Source organism: Anoplophora glabripennis, unplaced genomic scaffold, assembly GCF_000390285.2.
Source record: "Anoplophora glabripennis isolate ALB-LARVAE unplaced genomic scaffold, Agla_2.0 scaffold479, whole genome shotgun sequence".
Lineage (NCBI taxonomy): Eukaryota > Metazoa > Arthropoda > Insecta > Coleoptera > Cerambycidae > Anoplophora > Anoplophora glabripennis.
In genome coordinates this window covers 238,380-256,248 of record NW_019416863.1, presented here as the reverse complement: position 1 = coordinate 256,248, position 17,869 = coordinate 238,380, and the positions used below count along the sequence as shown (strand labels likewise).

The window sequence follows — 17,869 nt, the reverse complement described above, 5'->3', positions numbered from 1 at the left end:
CTTTTACTTTCTAGGAGGGTGGTCTCCAAGAAATTGGCAGTAAGTAATATATCTCTATCGATTTTCGTGAATCTACGCCAACTATTTTAGTCGCCCCAGGTGATTTCACTCAATTCGTTGCTTTTATTTTCTTCTTAAAAATGTTATTCTTATGAACAAAATTAGCATGTATTTACTGATTACAAATTGCGAATAAATATTAGAAGAAAAGGCTTAAAATCAGTTCCGCTACATAAAACTGCATTACTTATATAGTTCCTCATAACTTTGTCTTATAACTATACACAGATTTCTAATATAAATGCAGTTTTAAAGCAAGACGAATCATATATATGTTTATTAGAACTGTTAATTGAACAATTTTACCATTATATACTAAAATACTGAGAAGATTTCAATTCCTAACTGAATTTTGGGTTATCATAAAAGTTTTATAGTGAAAGTATTTTGATAAAATTCAATACTAAAGCGAGACTGCACTCAAGAAAACTATGATTCTTTTTCTTCCTCAAAGAACCTTTTTTCCATAATTAATTCAACTTCTAACTTAACGAAACAGTCATAAATTTAATGCACGATATACTAATAAATGCGTGTCTCAAATATAAAAGTAAAAGTGGGTACTTGACTGAAGCAATTTATATTATCTGCACTTTTATATTTAAAATGATATAGATAATCTTGAGACTATTGTCCAAATGTATTAGTTCAAAGTTGCAAATTACAGAATTTGTAATTTAGAATCAAAGAAAATATTGTTGTCTGTAAGCTACGAAGCCAACGCATTAGTTCTCTTCTAATTTGGCGTGAAGTACAATAGTACGAACACAGGTTCGTGCTTAATACAGATTAGCATATTAAACTTTTGCTCAATGCGCACTTCAGTGGCTTGCTATTATAAGAGCTAGATCTCTTTAATGATAAGACATTCGTCAATAGACATACAAGATTGTGTCTAACTAAGTAACTAACTGTTATACAAGTATACATAAACAACATATAATTAATTAAAATAAATAGGATAAACGACACACTAAGATTAATGATAACATTCATATTCGAGTTACATTACTGTCAATAAAATCATCAAAACTATAAAAGGCATTTTTTATTAAGTATTTTTCTATCCTTGATTTGAAATTATTGTCATTAGGAATTTGAATTTGGTGAGGTATTGTGTTAAAAAATTTGATGGCCCAATAATTAGTACCGACCGGTGTTTTACTAATTGTAAGTCTTAGAAATTTATTACATACGTACCTAAGTGCTCTTTCGGGTACTATAAGAGTGAGTCTCCCATCTGATTTCAAAGTTATGTATATGTTTTTGACATAAATAAGACGCTGAAGTATATATAATGCACAGGGTACAGTTAATGGATTCAATTTGGAAAACTGCTCTCTACAATCATCTCTAAAACCAAGGTCAGATATGATTCTAATAATTTTTCTCTGAAGAGTAAAAACTTTGTTCATAGAGGAGGTATGACCGCATACTAAAATAGCATATGTATGATGGAATGGATATAGCACGATAAACTATCAGCAAGCTTGATATTGAGACTCTTCGTTTGAGACTCCGGAGTAAATAAGTTTGTTTTGATATCTTGGAGCAAACATAATTAACAAGTTGATCCCATGTCAGTTTCGGGTCAAAATGAACTCCCAAGAATTTTACATGTGGTGGATTATCCCAGTTTTCTATATTCCGGAAACTAAAAATCATAGTTTGGGTAAACCAGTTTTCAACCGATGCATGTTGATCATAAGTTGATGTCATTAACTGTTCAAAGTTTAAGTTGATTCTAGTTATATTGGTACCATCAGCAAAGAGTATACTTTTAGTATCATGAGGTAAACAATTAGGAAAATCATCAAAAACAGTAACGGACCTAATATGGAACCTTGTGGAACTCCATGTTCAATATTCTTTGTGGATGTTTTCACATTATTATATACATACTGTAATCTATTACTCAAATATGATCTCAATAAATCCGAACTGTACGACGAAAAACCATAATTATGTAGCTTATGTATAAGAATTTCGTGTGATACACAATCGAGAGCTTTTGTCAAATCTAAAAATTGACTAGCAACGCATTTCCCTTCTTCAAAACTATTCTTTATTGTGGATGTTAGACAGTCTATGGCTAGTGTCTCAAAATAATTACCTAGTTATTCGTATTTTTAAGATAGTTTCATTTAAAATTAGAGGGATTATTAATATAATTATTTTTATAAATAGGGACAACCTTGAAAAATTTTAAACACTGGGGAAAAATATTTTCACTTATACAATAGTTAATTAAATCAGTGCAAGGTATTAATATTGGGCCAATTGGGATTTTAAAATTTTTATTGAAATATTATATACATCCAAACGGGTTTGCTCTCAAAACTCTTAACAATATCAATGACTTCCCAAAGGGCACTTCAGAAAAGGAAAAACTATTCACTGAACGGCGTAATTGGAGGCAGCAATTTAAATCGGTATTATTATAACAGGTAAATTACTTATAACATTGTTAGCAACATTTATAAAGTAATTATTAAACTTTTCTCCCGATACAAGGGAGAATATTTTGGAAAGATTTTATAAACTATGTATTTTTGCTTCTTTGTTAATTATACAGTTTGTAATGTCAATTAGATTTTAAACACACTGTCGAGATTAATATTCCTGACAATATTAATTCAGTGCAAAACTGTTGGTTTTATTTTAATCATGCATAATTCAACCGAACAACTTTATGTTTGATCTAAAATGTAATGTGCTTATGTAAATCCTTATTGTACCTCATACTAATTTGAATATGATTGGTTTATTTAGTTTTGCAGCCAGTGGCCGAAATATTTTGTTTAATTTCAGTTTAAACACCCCATATTTAAAGTACGGCGGTTTTTCGGATTGGTATGTCGTCACCAATGTACTTGGTCGCCGCTAAGGATCCTAGATTTGTCGTTTTCGTTCTCGGGCTAGGTTGTATGGGGGTGAATCCGCTATCAGAACCCCTAGACACGCCTTGATGCTCATATCGGTTACGCTAACGAAACCGCTTTTCAAGCAATGGTGATCTTCTGAGACGTTCTCCAATGGCCTCTGTAAAGGTTAAAAAAGTATTAAAAAAGCCCTGTAATTCGCATATAAAGTAGTTTTGGACAAGATTATACTTATTTCATCTTCAGATCTTCTTTCAGATGAGTTTCAAGATTACTTGACAGCATTTTTACTCCATCAGTTAAATACAAATATATTTTTTTAAATTTTTCTAGTACCTATTTATTTATTAGAGTTTTTCAAAGTGAAATATTGCCTAAATGCATTTATTTGCTTTTTTTCTTGATTTTCCAACGTGAAATATAAAAATTGCCAAATAATAGTAAATGAAATGGCTTGCTGATCATTATGGCATAATGTGTTGCGGCTTCACCGCAAAAGGGTGTTATTGTAATTACAATTCATTTTTAAAATATATTAAATAAATTTTCTATTCTTTTTCATTTGTTGCAACAACATGTTTCTTTCGAGTTTATTCACTCAAATACGAAAATCCTTCTTATTTTTACGTACTGTTTTTTGTTGGAGATGGTTTTTGTATATAATTCAATTCATTCCATTCGAGAGACTCGACATAGTAACAAGTGCGTGTGATTCCCAACTCCATAAGAAATAAATAGACAGCCGCATCAACATCTTCAACACATCAGAAGGGCCCTTCAAGAACATAGGAGTTTCAAAGGAGGTAAGCCATCTCCAACCATTTTATTTCTTTATTCATACAGTCCACCACTTTGAATAACCGTGGCGTTATAACATAATGCTTTCTTTGGTTTGTTTTATTTCTTCAATTTTCCGTTATAGCAAGATTTCCTAAATCAGATAAGTGATTTAAATTTCTTGAAAAAGTATTTACTTCAATTTTCATGACAACTTATACAAGAGAATGTTTATATGCCTGGACGTATCAATTTTTTTGCGTTTCTCCATGAAGTAACTACCGATTAACCTATATAAGAGCGATTGCATCTAGTTACTATAATTTATTTTAATCCACAGGCAGTTCTCCGCCTTTAACGGTAAATGTCGACGGTATTTTAAGTGCACAAACTTGACGGGTGCTCTACTTGGCATCATTAATTTCTTTTATTATATTTGGAAAGACTGAAGTCATTAGCAACGCTTTTAAAAGATACATCTATTGACGTCCAGAACTAGTACTCGTATGATTTAAAAAATAACTGTGAATAAACTGAACGTTGATATATTGATTATAATTATACAGCTATTGTTTTCAGTTTCAGAATTTTTCCCTGTTTTTGGATTTCCACAAATGGCAACAATTTCCTACGTGTGGTTATATTATAAATAACTATCATCAGATTTGATGTTGAAAATTGTGTATTTTGTGGAAAAAAATTAATACTTCCGTCGAAGAAATCAACCAATGCTCGTTTTATTATTTCTGTATAATTAAAAATGCCACACTGAAAAATACACACAAATAAACAACAAAAACATTTAATTTATCTTACAAAAATTAATCTGTATTAATTTTCAAAATTGATGTTTGATTTAGTTAGAGGTAAATCCTCTGGCTGAAGAGTCAGTTTAAATAATTAAAAAAAACATTTTCAGAGGCTGCAAAATATGCAAATAAATAGAGAACATGTTAAACTTACGCCACAGATAAATAATTTTAGACAATTTCTTACTTTGTACCTACCTAGAAATAATGCATTTATTGAGTCTATTAAAAATAACTGGTTTTTAGTTACTTAACTTAAATTTACTCTAAGGAATGTCATTAAATTGCTTTAGCCAAGCTATTTGAGAAAAAATTCTTTACTATTGAGAAAAGTATTTCTATTACAGCATATGAGAATGGAACAAATTTTCAAATAAAAACGCATCTCTTTATTCTTACAAAGAGTGTCACAAATTAGTGGGCCAATCAGCCACCCATAGATTCCTTGCGCGGGACATTTATTGCGCCACTTTTCATTTCGGCGCCCGTTTTCGGGATACAGGATTTAAAACTGAGATTTAAAAAAATTAACTTGATAACTGTCGATTTTTAACACTAAAGCCTAAATGAAAATTTTTCAAAAGTCACAAAAATTAGGGAAAGAAACGTCGATATTAAGTATTAATTAAAATTCTTTTGAAAAAATAATATAAAATTCAATCATTATTTTGCAATTTTCTCCAAAACTTAAGACAGAAGAAAATAACAGCTTAAATACATAATTAGTATATAGTAAAGTGGTCCGTAAGTAATGGTCCATAGTGACATACTAGTTTTTTTACTTCAAAATATTACGATTGGAGCCAATATGCCTTAATAAAATGTTGATAACAAAAAAGATAAAGGGTGTCAAAGTTGGAAATTAAAAATTCAATTTTCGTAATAATTATAATATTTTTGAGTGTATGAACGTGAAAATTTAGGCGTAGATGTTTTTTTATACGAAAAATCATAATTTGTTATCTATTTCGATGTATCTTCTAGAGGGCGCCACATACGCCGTGTTTATGACGTAAATACGAGCATAATTTTTTTTATCCACAACGTTAACGCTTCTTTTTCTTAAAAATCTTAAACCTACATTATTTTCGTGAAAAAATGGTATACTTGTCATTAGCTCTAGAAATTGTCCGTTTTCAAGAAAAACGCATTTCAACAATCTGCTGCATGTTTCATTACAGGAAATTTTATCGTAGTGTGCGACAATGCCAAGACAGATTCAAGTATGTAAACTGACGGTATTGTTAAGAATATGTAACTGTTTGAAGTGCTCCCGACAATTATGTCTGCATTTTATTCCAGCCAAAATTCTAATACATTTACGTTGTAAACCAAAAATTTTATCACTGTGAGACGATTGACCCCTGTTCAAAGTTGCATAAGTCATGGTGGTATGAAAGGTACCATAATATGCAGACATGAGTACAGGCTTAGAGACTATACGATCCAAATTACGCAGTAGGAAAATATTCTTAGATAAACGTGCGCATAAATCATTGACATGTTTTTCCCAACTCAATTTCGTGTCAAAGTGAACCCCAAGAAATTTAATGCTATTTGGGTTATCACAAGTATTGATATGACGGAGTGTAAAAAGTAACGATTGAGTTTTGTCAACATTTAAGTTCATCTATTAGCAATAAACTAGTCCTTTATCAGCGGCAGCGTATCTAGTGAATCCTCTGTGAGTTTAGTGAAGTTATTATTTGACTTTAAAGCGGTAGTATCATCGGTAAATAAAATTAAATCAGTAGTTATATCACAATTTGGAAATTCATACATACAGATAAGAAATAGAATAGGGCCCAATACTGAGCCTTGGGGAACTCCATGAACTATTTCTGTTAGGCGTGAAGAGCAAGAATTATAAAAACATAGGTATTGAGTTCTGTTCGATAGATAAGATTCAATTCAATTCAATTTAAGAGGGTTCTGTGCGACACAGTCAAATGCCTTAGTCAGATCGTAAAAATTTCCACTGACAACATTGTTTGATTCGAAACTGTTTAAAATAATCTTAGTTAACTGGATAATAGCTAAAGTTGTTGATCTTCTGTTCCTAAATCCGTATTGACTTCCAAGATGCTGCGTGTCCGGAAAGCTTTTTTACTTATTTTAACCTTAGTATCTCTTTACAGTTTGTGTACTTTCTAGTGGGACATCCTGTATATTTTATTTTGTTAAGTATTGTTTGATCAATGTTTGATTTTTAACATCGTGCATTTCTGAGACTTGAATTTCTGAATTTTATTTCTGAATTTCTGAATTTTTGAATTTTTGAATTTTTGAATTTTTGAATTTTTGAATTTTTGAATTTTTGAATTTTTGAATTTTTGAATTTTTGAATTTTTGAATTTTTGAATTTTTGAATTTTTGAATTTTTGAATTTTTGAATTTTTGAATTTTTGAATTTTTGAATTTTTGAATTTTTGAACTTTTGAATTTTTGAATTTCATTTCTGAGAAATAAATTTCATTTTTGCGATACGAATTATTTTGTTACTCAGATTGGGAAAATGCAAATGAAAATGGAAAATCTGAATACATAGAGTTTGACACTTGATAAAAAATACGATAAATTTATTAATGCAATAAGAATTTCAATAATACATGCGCTTTAATTTTTCTTGAGATATTTAATAAGTTCAAACGAAGTCTGAATTAAACATTAAAATAATAGTTCGGTAGATCAAAAGGAGAAGGAAGTACAATCGAATGTATTTGTTAGCTGAACTTTATTGTCTTATTTTCTACTGACCAGATACATTAGGAAAATCGTATTACAAATGCGTGGTACAATAAACTAATAATGATGACCCCCTTTGGACCCGATTCCTTGGGAACTGGCTGTAGCCACGGCCACTCCAGCTGCAGCTGCGTTGGACTGGGCAATCTGTGCGGCTTCGGCTGCCTTCTGGGCGGAGATTTCGGTGTCCTGCAATTCGGCGACGGCGTTCTGGATGCGGCTGAGAATGTGAGCGACGCGTTGTTTGGCCTCAACGACCATGGACTGTTGGGCGGCTGATACCCTGGCAGCTTCAGCAGCGGCTTGTTGGGCGTTCTGGGCGCCGCTTTGGACCGCAGAGATAGCGGCGCTCAAGCTGGTGACTTGGGCCTGAGCTTGCTGGGCTGTAGAGTGAGCGGCTTGAGCTGCAGCTTCGGTCTGTTGGTACTGGGTGATTTCTTCCTGGAGCTGTTGTTGAGCATCGGTCAGCTGTCTTCTGAGGTTTTGGACAATGGCTTGTTTGCCTACGAGGGCAGCTTGAGCGGTTTGGGCGGCCTAGAGAAAGAGATATACGTAAACTACCTGTGGTAATATTAGTCTTTGTTAAACTCAAAACTTGTTTGAAACTATTTACAATTGTTCTAAGTTAAATGAACGGTTGGACTGTTTTGAGTGATAGGACATAGTTTTCCTAAGACTAGATTTTGGTAAGACAAACTTTTGGGAAGTGGGTGGAACAAGAACACTCTCAATACTGAGAACTCAAGAGAAGGATAGACTAACGCGAAGGGAATGTTGAATTTTCCATAGCAGAAAAGAACAAATGCTGAGTTTGAGTAAGATCAGACTCGGGGAAATTGCTAGACTATTAAAAATACACTGTTATGGAAGAAGTATCCCTACAACATTAAATTAGTACAGGATTCAATCTGCGAAGGTTTCAAATAAAGAAGTTGCATGTCCTGGATTAATGCGGTAGCTTTGCTCATCAGATATTTAACCAACTTCGTAAATCTTTCTAAAGTGAGTATTAAGGGAAATATCGGATAGCAAATTTTTGGGCTTTACACAAAGAACAAATTTGCTTGACGAATAAACAGATATTGATAAACATTATAGACCCGAATTGCCTCCAGAGTTTTAGAAATCTTTGAAGAATTGAACCGCAGCTTAAATGAAACAATATAAGCAAAAATCTTTTTCTTACACCAAAAGCAGCACTAGCGAAGCTGCTGGCGATGCCAAAGGCGGCTTGACTGCCTGCTGTGCGTTGGTTTTGGACAGCGTTGTTGGCCTGGACAGCGGAGCTATGAGCGAGACTGGTGAGTTCCGCGCCATTGCTATCGGAACCACCGTGCTCTTCAAACTCTCCGCCATAACCACCAGCTTCATAACCACCGGAAATTGCGTGGATGGCTCCCAAATCGTGGCTCGCCTGGGGTTGGGAGTCGGCGGCTTGTTGTTTGGAACCTCCAGCGGAGGCGACACCAGCTAAAATAATAATAATCGCAGTTTAGAGTTAATCAAATACGCAACATAAATTCGCATACGCACACGAAAATAAAACTGACTAAAAATGACTAAGAATGTCGGTTTAAAATATAATTACATTTTAATATTACATTATTAACTAAAAATTAGAAGATACCTTTTATTAATTACTGTCTAATTGGTATAATTAAGAGTAATGAAATAATGAGCCAGTATCATCAACTCTTGTATACTATTAATAAATTGTGTTAGAAAAAACGATGCGAAAAGCATGACTTACCGGTGCAAACAGCGATTAACATGAGGCGGAACATGACTGAAATTAAAATGTAAATTTTTTAATAGTCCATTTATAATTAAGTCAACAACTTACTTTTAAGTAGATTTGGGAACTAATCCAGATAGTTATGAAGCTAGAAACCACTGACGATTAAAGATTCCGACTTGGTATTTATATTAAAATTTGGAACGGTTGCCAATTTATTAGGGTGGGGTTCTGAAGTGCTTCACTAAAAAAAATAATTGCAGGTGCACATACTGTAACGATATGTAAAATTATTTGTATCTGCAGACGTTTTACATTTATATTCCTTTAATTAAAAAAAATTGCACAAACATTAATTTCTCTTTGGAGTTGTGTAATTAACGTATGTAAGGTTGAATAAAAAATATTCAATACATATTTTTTTCTATAATTTCATATGCGTGGCATTGGAGTAAAATAATGCATTACTTTTTCCATTGCAATAATTATCTCAGAAAGAATATGATATGAGAAGGTTCATTGTTTATTTTTTCTTATTTATTTAGCCTAGATATCTGATTTACATATACAGGGTGTCTCAATATTTGGTGTGTCAGAATAAAATGTTATAACTAAAAATCTTTCAATATCAAGAATAGAATAAAAGAACTTAGTTTCTTTGTTATATTTCTTCTTTCTTTAACCTGTTTAAATTAAAATTTCGTACTTGTGTACGTCACCTTTTGACATAATAACCGAAATAATTACGCATTTACGGAAACGAGAAATATGATCATATTTTTTAAAGTTTTCAACTTTCGTTTTTTATCACAAAGGTGAGGGTTTTCTCTATTTCTTTTTGTTTTGAATTTTTTTATTATTTGTAATGATTATTGTGTAATATAAGTGGTGCCAATTTTCTCTAAATTTCGTGAAAAAATAGTCAATTAAACGTTTCTAAGTGACCTCCACCACTAATTTATAAGTAAATCAAATATTTGAAGAGAAGGCACTATTTATGTCGTAATATATTCATACAATAACAATTAAACTGGTGGACAATGATGAAACTGATGAAAGAGGTAGATTATATTTTGCTATCGGTCTAGATCCCATTATGTGGAGCTTATTATAAAAGCAATTTGCAGAAACGAAAGGCTATACATACAGTGTACCTTTATTATCTTATATCTTATATATTTTATAATCAAGATGCTAGAATTAATTTTTTTATTTTATTTTCATTTTGCGAGATAATCTTCTTTCGAACTAAATAATATTTTAAAGCTTAATTCCTTTAATACAATTTTTTTCTTTTGATACTTGCATTATTATATACAGGACCTAATATACCTAAGTAAAATGTATGACTAAACTTTAATGGCTGATTCAAAGTTAATGAAAAAGTTGCTTTAAATCGGAGAATTCATTTTCGAAATGATGAATATAAAAAATAAATCATTATTTTTAAATTACAAGGAAAGGTTGAAGCGATTTCATTTAAATATGGTAATTTTTTTGCTGCTTACAAATACAGGGTAAGTAGCGAGAATCGCACCAAACTCCAGAAATTGATTCTACACGTCAAAATAATAGGAAAAAACTCAAATATTGTTATGCGACATCCATTTGTTATATAGCGTAATTACAAATATTAAAAATTTGAAATCAAAGTATATCCAAGTTCAAAAGCAGGATATTTGTCAGTGTCATTTTATGTTGCAATAGTTTAACATTTGATTACATATTTGTACGATCAAAGTGTTACAAAATGTCAAGGACTTATTTCAAATTTAGGTTGTTTATGGTTTTTGTAAGGGTAATGCCAATGTGCTGTTGAATAATATCCTCAACGGAGTCTACATCACAGATGTTTTGATAAAAATGTATTTATCAGAGTATTCAACAAACTGTGCGAAACCGGTGTCCACAGCAACTTCGTTGTACGCGTGATTCTGTTCGTGTGCGTTCAGGAAACATTTTTGCACACACTCGTCGCTTTCTAGATAACGCTGGGGAGGCTGCGACACCGGAAAGCGTCTCAGTACTAGCCGGTATAACACCTGAACGAGCCCTTCGTCAATATTTAGAAGAAACAGAAAATCTTCTGAGTCTAGTAGAAGATGATGCAACTACCAGCTCACGAAGAATTGCTCTCAATTGGGCATTCCACAAAAAAAAAGTAATAAAAACCAGCCACGAGCACATTCACCTATGTGTGCGGTGCCCCTATTACTTGGCCTCCAAGATCTCCAGACCTCATATCATAAGTTTACTGTTTATGGGACTGGTTCAAAAATGTACAAAGTTAGAGTGAACACTCGGGAGGCACTAATTCGACGTATCATCAGTACTGCAGCATTTATGGAAGAAAGAAATGCAGCACTCAGGAGAATTACAGACGCTCTACGTATACGAAGCAGAAAGAGTTTAGTGGTCAGTGGTGGTAAGTTTGAACATTTAATCAAAGAACGCTATGATTAATAGAATATCAATAAATTATTTTGTACCTCAGAGCCTGAAAACAAATGAAAATCGCACATTTGAGTTTTTCTTATTATTTTGACGTGTAGAAACCATTGCTGGATTTTTTTGTCATCTCAACCAAATAAATAAAGTTACAACTTGTTGATTACATACCTACATACTATATTTTTTTACAAATAACGGCATAGGTTAAGGGGTAAATATTTCCAGGATATTTGAAATTATCATAAAGCGTTAAAGTCGCTAGCATGAACCGTTTTCGATAAATATTTCAAAATCTTAAAAATGTCGTAGCAACAAGTCATTTTTTAAATAATTGTTATAATAACTGGTCTTTTTTATGAACAGATAATTATTTGACTACTAATTTCGAGGTTTATATTATCTCTAATTGTATTGTCATTTTTAAAACAATAACACAAACGCAAATATTTTTTATACAAGGTGTTAACGAAATAAGTACTCAAAATGTGAGAGTGTGTAAAACATGTCGCAATATGAAAACCTTAGTAGAGTTTTTCTCAGTGGCGGCCCCTAAGGAAACAGTTTTTATTACATAACTTCAAAACGGTTTAATATTAAATCACAAAATTTTGGGGTTGTATTACTATTTGCATACTTAATATCCGGTATAACATACAAATCAAAATTTGCTACAGGGGTGTAAGAAAATGCGGGACCATGCGTCAAATTTTACATTTTTTTTGTGTACGCAATTTTTTCCAGTTCCCGAGCCGAAAATATGAAAATTTATCATATTTTGCATAAAAAAGGTACCTTGGTTAGATTTTAATAGCAAGAGCCGTTTTCTAGCAAAATCCATTTCAATAATTTATTACGTGTTCAAAAATTCCTGCTGCAAAGTAAACGTACCAAATTGTGCCATGAAAAAATGACTATTTGTGATACTTAACAGAGAAATTTGATTTAGGTACTGTAATAAACATCAAAGGACTCCGCGCGGATCACCTATCCTGTTCAAATTTCTCAAATTCGAATTTTGAGTAGGTAATCTAATGAGTAATTGACATAATAATAATTGAAACCTCTATTAAGTGTCATAAATAATAATTTTTTCATGGCACAACTTGATATATTTATTTTACAGCAGGAGTTATTGAGTACATAATGAATTATTAAAATGGATTTTACTAGAAAACGGCTCATGCTATTAAAATCTAACAAGAGTACCTTTTTTATACAAAATATGAAGTTTTCACATTTTCGGTTCTGGAACTAAAAAATATTACGTACACAAAAAAAAATTAAATTTTGCCTCATGGTCCCGCATTTTCTTACGCCCCTCTAGCATATTTTGATTTATATATTATACCGATTATTAAGCATATAAATAGTAGTACAACCCCAAAATTTCGTGATTTAATATTAAACCGTTTCGAAGTTATGCAATAAAAACTGTTTCCTGAGTTACGCTTTCAAGAGGCCGTATTTCGTATTTCCCTTAGAGGCTGCCACTGACAAAAACTCTACTTTCAGATTTTCATCATATTTCGACATGTTTTACACACTCTCAAATTTTGAGTACTAATTTTATTAACACCTTGTATACAGGGTGTTTCAGGATTAAGTCGACAAACTTTAAGGAAATATTCCTCATAAAAAAATAAGAAAAAAATCAAGTATATTTTTTCCAGAGACGCTTCATTTTCGAAATATAGGGCGTTAAAGATTTTTTAAAAAAATCGAATTTTTTAAATAACTTCTAAATGAAGAAGGCTATTTAAGCCAAATTTGGCATGACACATCTTCTTATAAGATACCACTTTTTAATAGAAGTAGAAGTTTGAACAAAATATTTTTTAAATCATTTCATTTTTGATTCACTTTTCGCTTTATCTAAATATGTCTAATACTATCGGTTAAACTCAAGGGAAGGGGAGACAAAAAGGCTTATTTGACTCACGCATACTCGATACTAAGACCAATTTTAATAGGTACTATATTTTTTTAGATGTTATGGGGAACGTCTTCCTAAAGTTTATCGACAGAATCCAGAAGTACCCTTCCGACAAATCAATTTTGCCATGAAACTACATATAAGAGTTAGGAAAAAAAGTGCATGTACACTTTTTGTCAATAACAAACTGTTCTATCTAAAAACAAAATCATTTTTATTTTCATTAAGACCGTATTAATTTTTTTTATAATTTAATGAGTCTGAGTCCCCATAACTCCGCCACTGGTTGCTTGCGGGACTTCTACTTCTATGGAAAAATGGTATCTTATAAGAAGATGTGTCATGCCAAATTTGTCTTAAATAGCATTCTTCATTTAGAAGTTATTTAAAAAATTCGAATTTTTTTTTAAATCTTTAACGCCCTATATTTCGAAAATGAAGCGCCTCTGGAAAAAAATTTATACTTGATTTTTTCTTATTTTTTATGAGGAATATCTTCTTACAGTTTGTCGACTTAATCCTAAAACACCCTGTATAAGTTCTCTAATAAAAATGTTCCTAAAATTGTTGATAAAGAACAATTACCTATTTAATTATAGCAAAATTATAAAAAATATATTAAAAAAATGTAACAAAATATATAATTTTCAATTTTGAAATTCTTTTTTCAATTTACTTACTTAATTCTTAATATTGTAAGAAATATATTTGTTTTATTCTGTAAGTAAATACTAGTAATTGTTTTTTATAAAAAATAAATTCATTAATTAATCGATTGTAAGTAAAAAAGAATAATTAATTATATTTCATTTAATTTAAAAAATATCCCTAATAAGTTGAATTAATTTTTTGAATACATCAAATACAGGTAACTAAGTAAATTGAAAAATGCATTTCAAAATTAAATATAAAAAATTATTTGTTATATATAAATAATTGTTTTTTATCAATAATTCTAGAAACATTTTTATTATAAAAGTTACATTAAAAAATCCTAGGTCCTGAAGATGTATAATCCAGGTTCCGAAACTAATGGTAATTATATTTTATTAAATAGAATTGTAAGACTCCCTTAACACCGGTAATAAATGATAAAAATTCAGGCAATCTCCTAAACAAACAAACTAAAACGTTACATTTTTCTCAACAGTTTTTAACTTGGAATACATTTGGAACACATCAGATATTTTCAACTTCATTCAGAAAATAAAGTGTCTCCAGACATATATTTTTTATTGGCTCGTACAAGCTTTTTTGTCTTTGCACTCTGAACTATTACAGCAATTTATTATTGCAGTCCAGAAGCTTTTATCCGGATTAGAGCATTATCATTACTTTTAACGATTTTTTTTCTCATATCATCTCATTGCATACATATTGTTTTATTAATTCATCTTTAGATTTTGTTTGAACCGTCCGGCTATACTTAACATATCTTATAATATAAATGTTTGTGGTATATTATAGACTATTTATATGTATTTATCGGAGCTAAGTTGGGATTAATGTTGTAATACGCAGAATCTTCTTTAGTATAGATTTTATGATGTAATAAAAGAAACATCGTTTTAATATTTTTAAAACTTATTATTTACTAATATATTTAAACATTATGTATTATCTTCTACTGACCAGAGACTTTAGGAATATTTGGTTGCAATTACAAATGTGTGATACAAGAAACTAATAATGATGTTCTCCTTTAGAACCAATTCCTTGAGCACTGGCTGTAGCGACGGCCGCCCCAGCTGCAGCTGCGTTAGACTGGGCAACTTGAGCGGACTCAGCTGCCCTTTGGGCGGAGATTTCGGTTTCGTGCAACTCAGCCACAGCGTTCTCGATGCGGCTGAGAATGCGAGCAACGCGTTGTTTGGCTTCCGTGACCATGGACTGCTGAGTGGCAGCTACTTTTGAAGATTCAGAAGCGGCTTGCTGGGCGCTCTGGGCACCGCTTTGAACAGCTGCGATGGCAGCGCTCAAACTAGAAACTTGGGCTTGAGCTTGCTGGGCAGTGGAAAAAGCAGCTTGGGCGGCGGCTTCCGTCTGTTGATATTGGGAGATTTCTTGCTGGAGCTGATGCTGAGCATCTGCAAGTTGTCTTCTGAGGTTCTGGACAATGGCTTGTTTGCCTACGAGGGCAGCTTGAGCGGTCTGGGCAGCCTGAGGTAAGAAAGAGTAATTGATTAGTAAGTTGTTGTAAGTATATAGAAGGGTTTCTTACTCCTAAGGCAGCACTGGCGAAGCTGCTGGATACTCCAAATGCGGCCTGACTACCAGCTGTTTGTTGGTTCTGGACAGCATTGTTGGCCTGGAGGGCGGAGCTATGAGCGAGACTGGTAAGTTCCGCGCCATTGCTATCGGAACCACCGTGCTCCTCAAACTCTCCGCCATAACCACCAGCTTCATAACCACCGGAAATTGAGTGGATGGATTCCAAATCATGGCTCGCCTGAGGTTGGGAGTCGGCAGCTTGAATTTTCTGCTTGGCAACGCCAGCAGAGGCAAGACCAACTGGAAACGATGATTGTGAATATATTTATTTCCATTCGTATTGAAATAATGACGAGATTGAAACTGGAATTATTTTTTAAGGGGTTCCTACAAATTTGCACTACGAAAAATTTAAGATATATCTAAGCCTATATCTACCTATATCTAATGCCCAACCACAAGCTAACTAACTTATAGAATAGAATGCACTTAATATAAACATATTTAAAACAAAACATTGTCAACAGATTCTTAAAGTTGTTACAGTTTCGTAAGGAGACATTTATAGGAACACCCTGTAGAAAGTTGCAGTTTTGCTTAATATTTTTAAATTTATAAATACAACAAATTTAGACATAACTACAATTCACTATTTGCACCATAAAAGTATATGAATAATTCAAATTTAGTATTCTCATAAAAATATAAAATTCTTCTTCAAGATTTCAATACTTCCTGTCTGGACTTCCTTGACTACATTTAAAACATTGTTTTGTAGTAATTTTAAGGTGACTCAACATTAAATTAATATTTATCTATGAAATGTCCATATAATAAATATTAAAGGTCTTATTATAGTACCATCAAAATGACATTAATTAATTGGATTAGTATCAACAAAGTACAGAACACTATATTAAAAATCACTTAAAAACATGACTCACCAGCGCAGACGGCTAGCACGAAAAAGCGGAACATGGCTGAAAGCAAAAAGTAAATTTTGATCATCTGCTTATTTTTACATTAATCACAATCACTTACTGCTTATTTGATTTGGGAGTAATCCAAGTAGTTATGAAGCTAGAAACCACTGACGGCTTGAGGATTTCTGTCGAGTATTTATATAAAAATTTGGTGAGATTACCGCTCTGTTTGGGTGGGGTTGCGGGATGATCCGTTAAAAAATATTAGAGGTGCACGTACTGTAACATTATGTTAAGAGGTTTGTGTAGAGTGGATATACCGTAATTATATTCGTTTGATTGGTAATATCTACTCTAGTTTCTCTCTAGAATTATGTAATTTTTCATAGCAAACTAAATACATTAAATACATACATAAATAAGAATCTAAGAAAAATATTAATATCGACAAGGAAATATATTTCACCCTATGACCACCAGGTATTTTTTTCTTTATTGTTTCTGATATCTCGATTAAATATCTGGGGGAAAATGAAACTAAGGATAACACAAAAGTATCAATTTTTTTAAAGAATTATTAGAAATTTATAATTTCTTACAGTCCGAGTGCTTCAATTCTAAAATTACAATTTTCTTTTCCATTGCTAACATTCAAGTGGACATGAATCGCTATGGTAGACTTTCAACTTTCATTCTAAACAATTTGAAACAACTGGAAATTACGAAATTCTCTTTAGATATTGTAATGTACAGGGCGTTGCGTTTAAAACTACCCAGTTAAATATGTTGAAAACGGAATTAGATATCTAAGTTACTTAACTTCTAAGTATATGTAAATGACATTATGGTACTTTACATAACGACGTAGATGGAATTTTACAAAATTTTCCGATGCCTGGAACGATGCAAAGTAATCCATGTTAAAAATCATTAATTTTTAAGCAACTTTTGTCATATTAACCATTTTTCAAAAACCACGAATTTGGATTATAAGTACTTTGGAACTTTCTTATTAAGTTGATGATAATAAAAATTACTTCATATACGAAATCTGTTTAGAAAATAACCGAAATTTATTTTTTAAACTATATTATTAATTTTATACATTATTGGTCCGTATCTCTTTCAAAGTACTGCCCTCCCCTATTCACATACTTTTCCCAGTGGTGTTTCTATTTCGCAAAGCAGTCCTGAATAGTTTCATTTGAAACGGCCTTATGTGACGAATTTGCTTTAATGTCATCGATAGTCCGAAAACAGCGTCATTTCAGTACTGACTTTAATTTCGGAAATCAGAAAAAAGTCGCAAGGAGCCAGGTCTGGCAAGTAAGGAGGGAGCGGGG

At 32.0% G+C, this 17,869-nt stretch overlaps 2 protein-coding genes across 2 annotated transcripts; both read right to left on the bottom strand.

Moving 5' to 3' along the window:
- Positions 1-7,243: 7,243 nt before the first annotated feature.
- On the bottom strand, positions 7,244-9,179 carry LOC108912121. The gene is made up of 4 exons (XM_018717288.1): positions 9,117-9,179; positions 9,024-9,059; positions 8,460-8,743; positions 7,244-7,807 (listed from the first exon to the last, which is right to left on the bottom strand). The coding sequence occupies exons 2-4, from the start codon at positions 9,055-9,057 to the stop codon at positions 7,331-7,333; spliced, it is 795 nt and encodes a 264-aa protein (XP_018572804.1). The 5' UTR covers positions 9,058-9,059; positions 9,117-9,179; the 3' UTR covers positions 7,244-7,330.
- Positions 9,180-14,972: 5,793 nt separating this feature from the next.
- LOC108912125 (nuclease SbcCD subunit C-like) lies at positions 14,973-16,709 on the bottom strand. The gene is made up of 4 exons (XM_018717291.1): positions 16,645-16,709; positions 16,548-16,583; positions 15,614-15,903; positions 14,973-15,552 (listed from the first exon to the last, which is right to left on the bottom strand). Exons 2-4 carry the CDS (start codon positions 16,579-16,581, stop codon positions 15,076-15,078), a joined length of 801 nt encoding a protein of 266 aa, XP_018572807.1. The 5' UTR covers positions 16,582-16,583; positions 16,645-16,709; the 3' UTR covers positions 14,973-15,075.
- Positions 16,710-17,869: the final 1,160 nt, after the last annotated feature.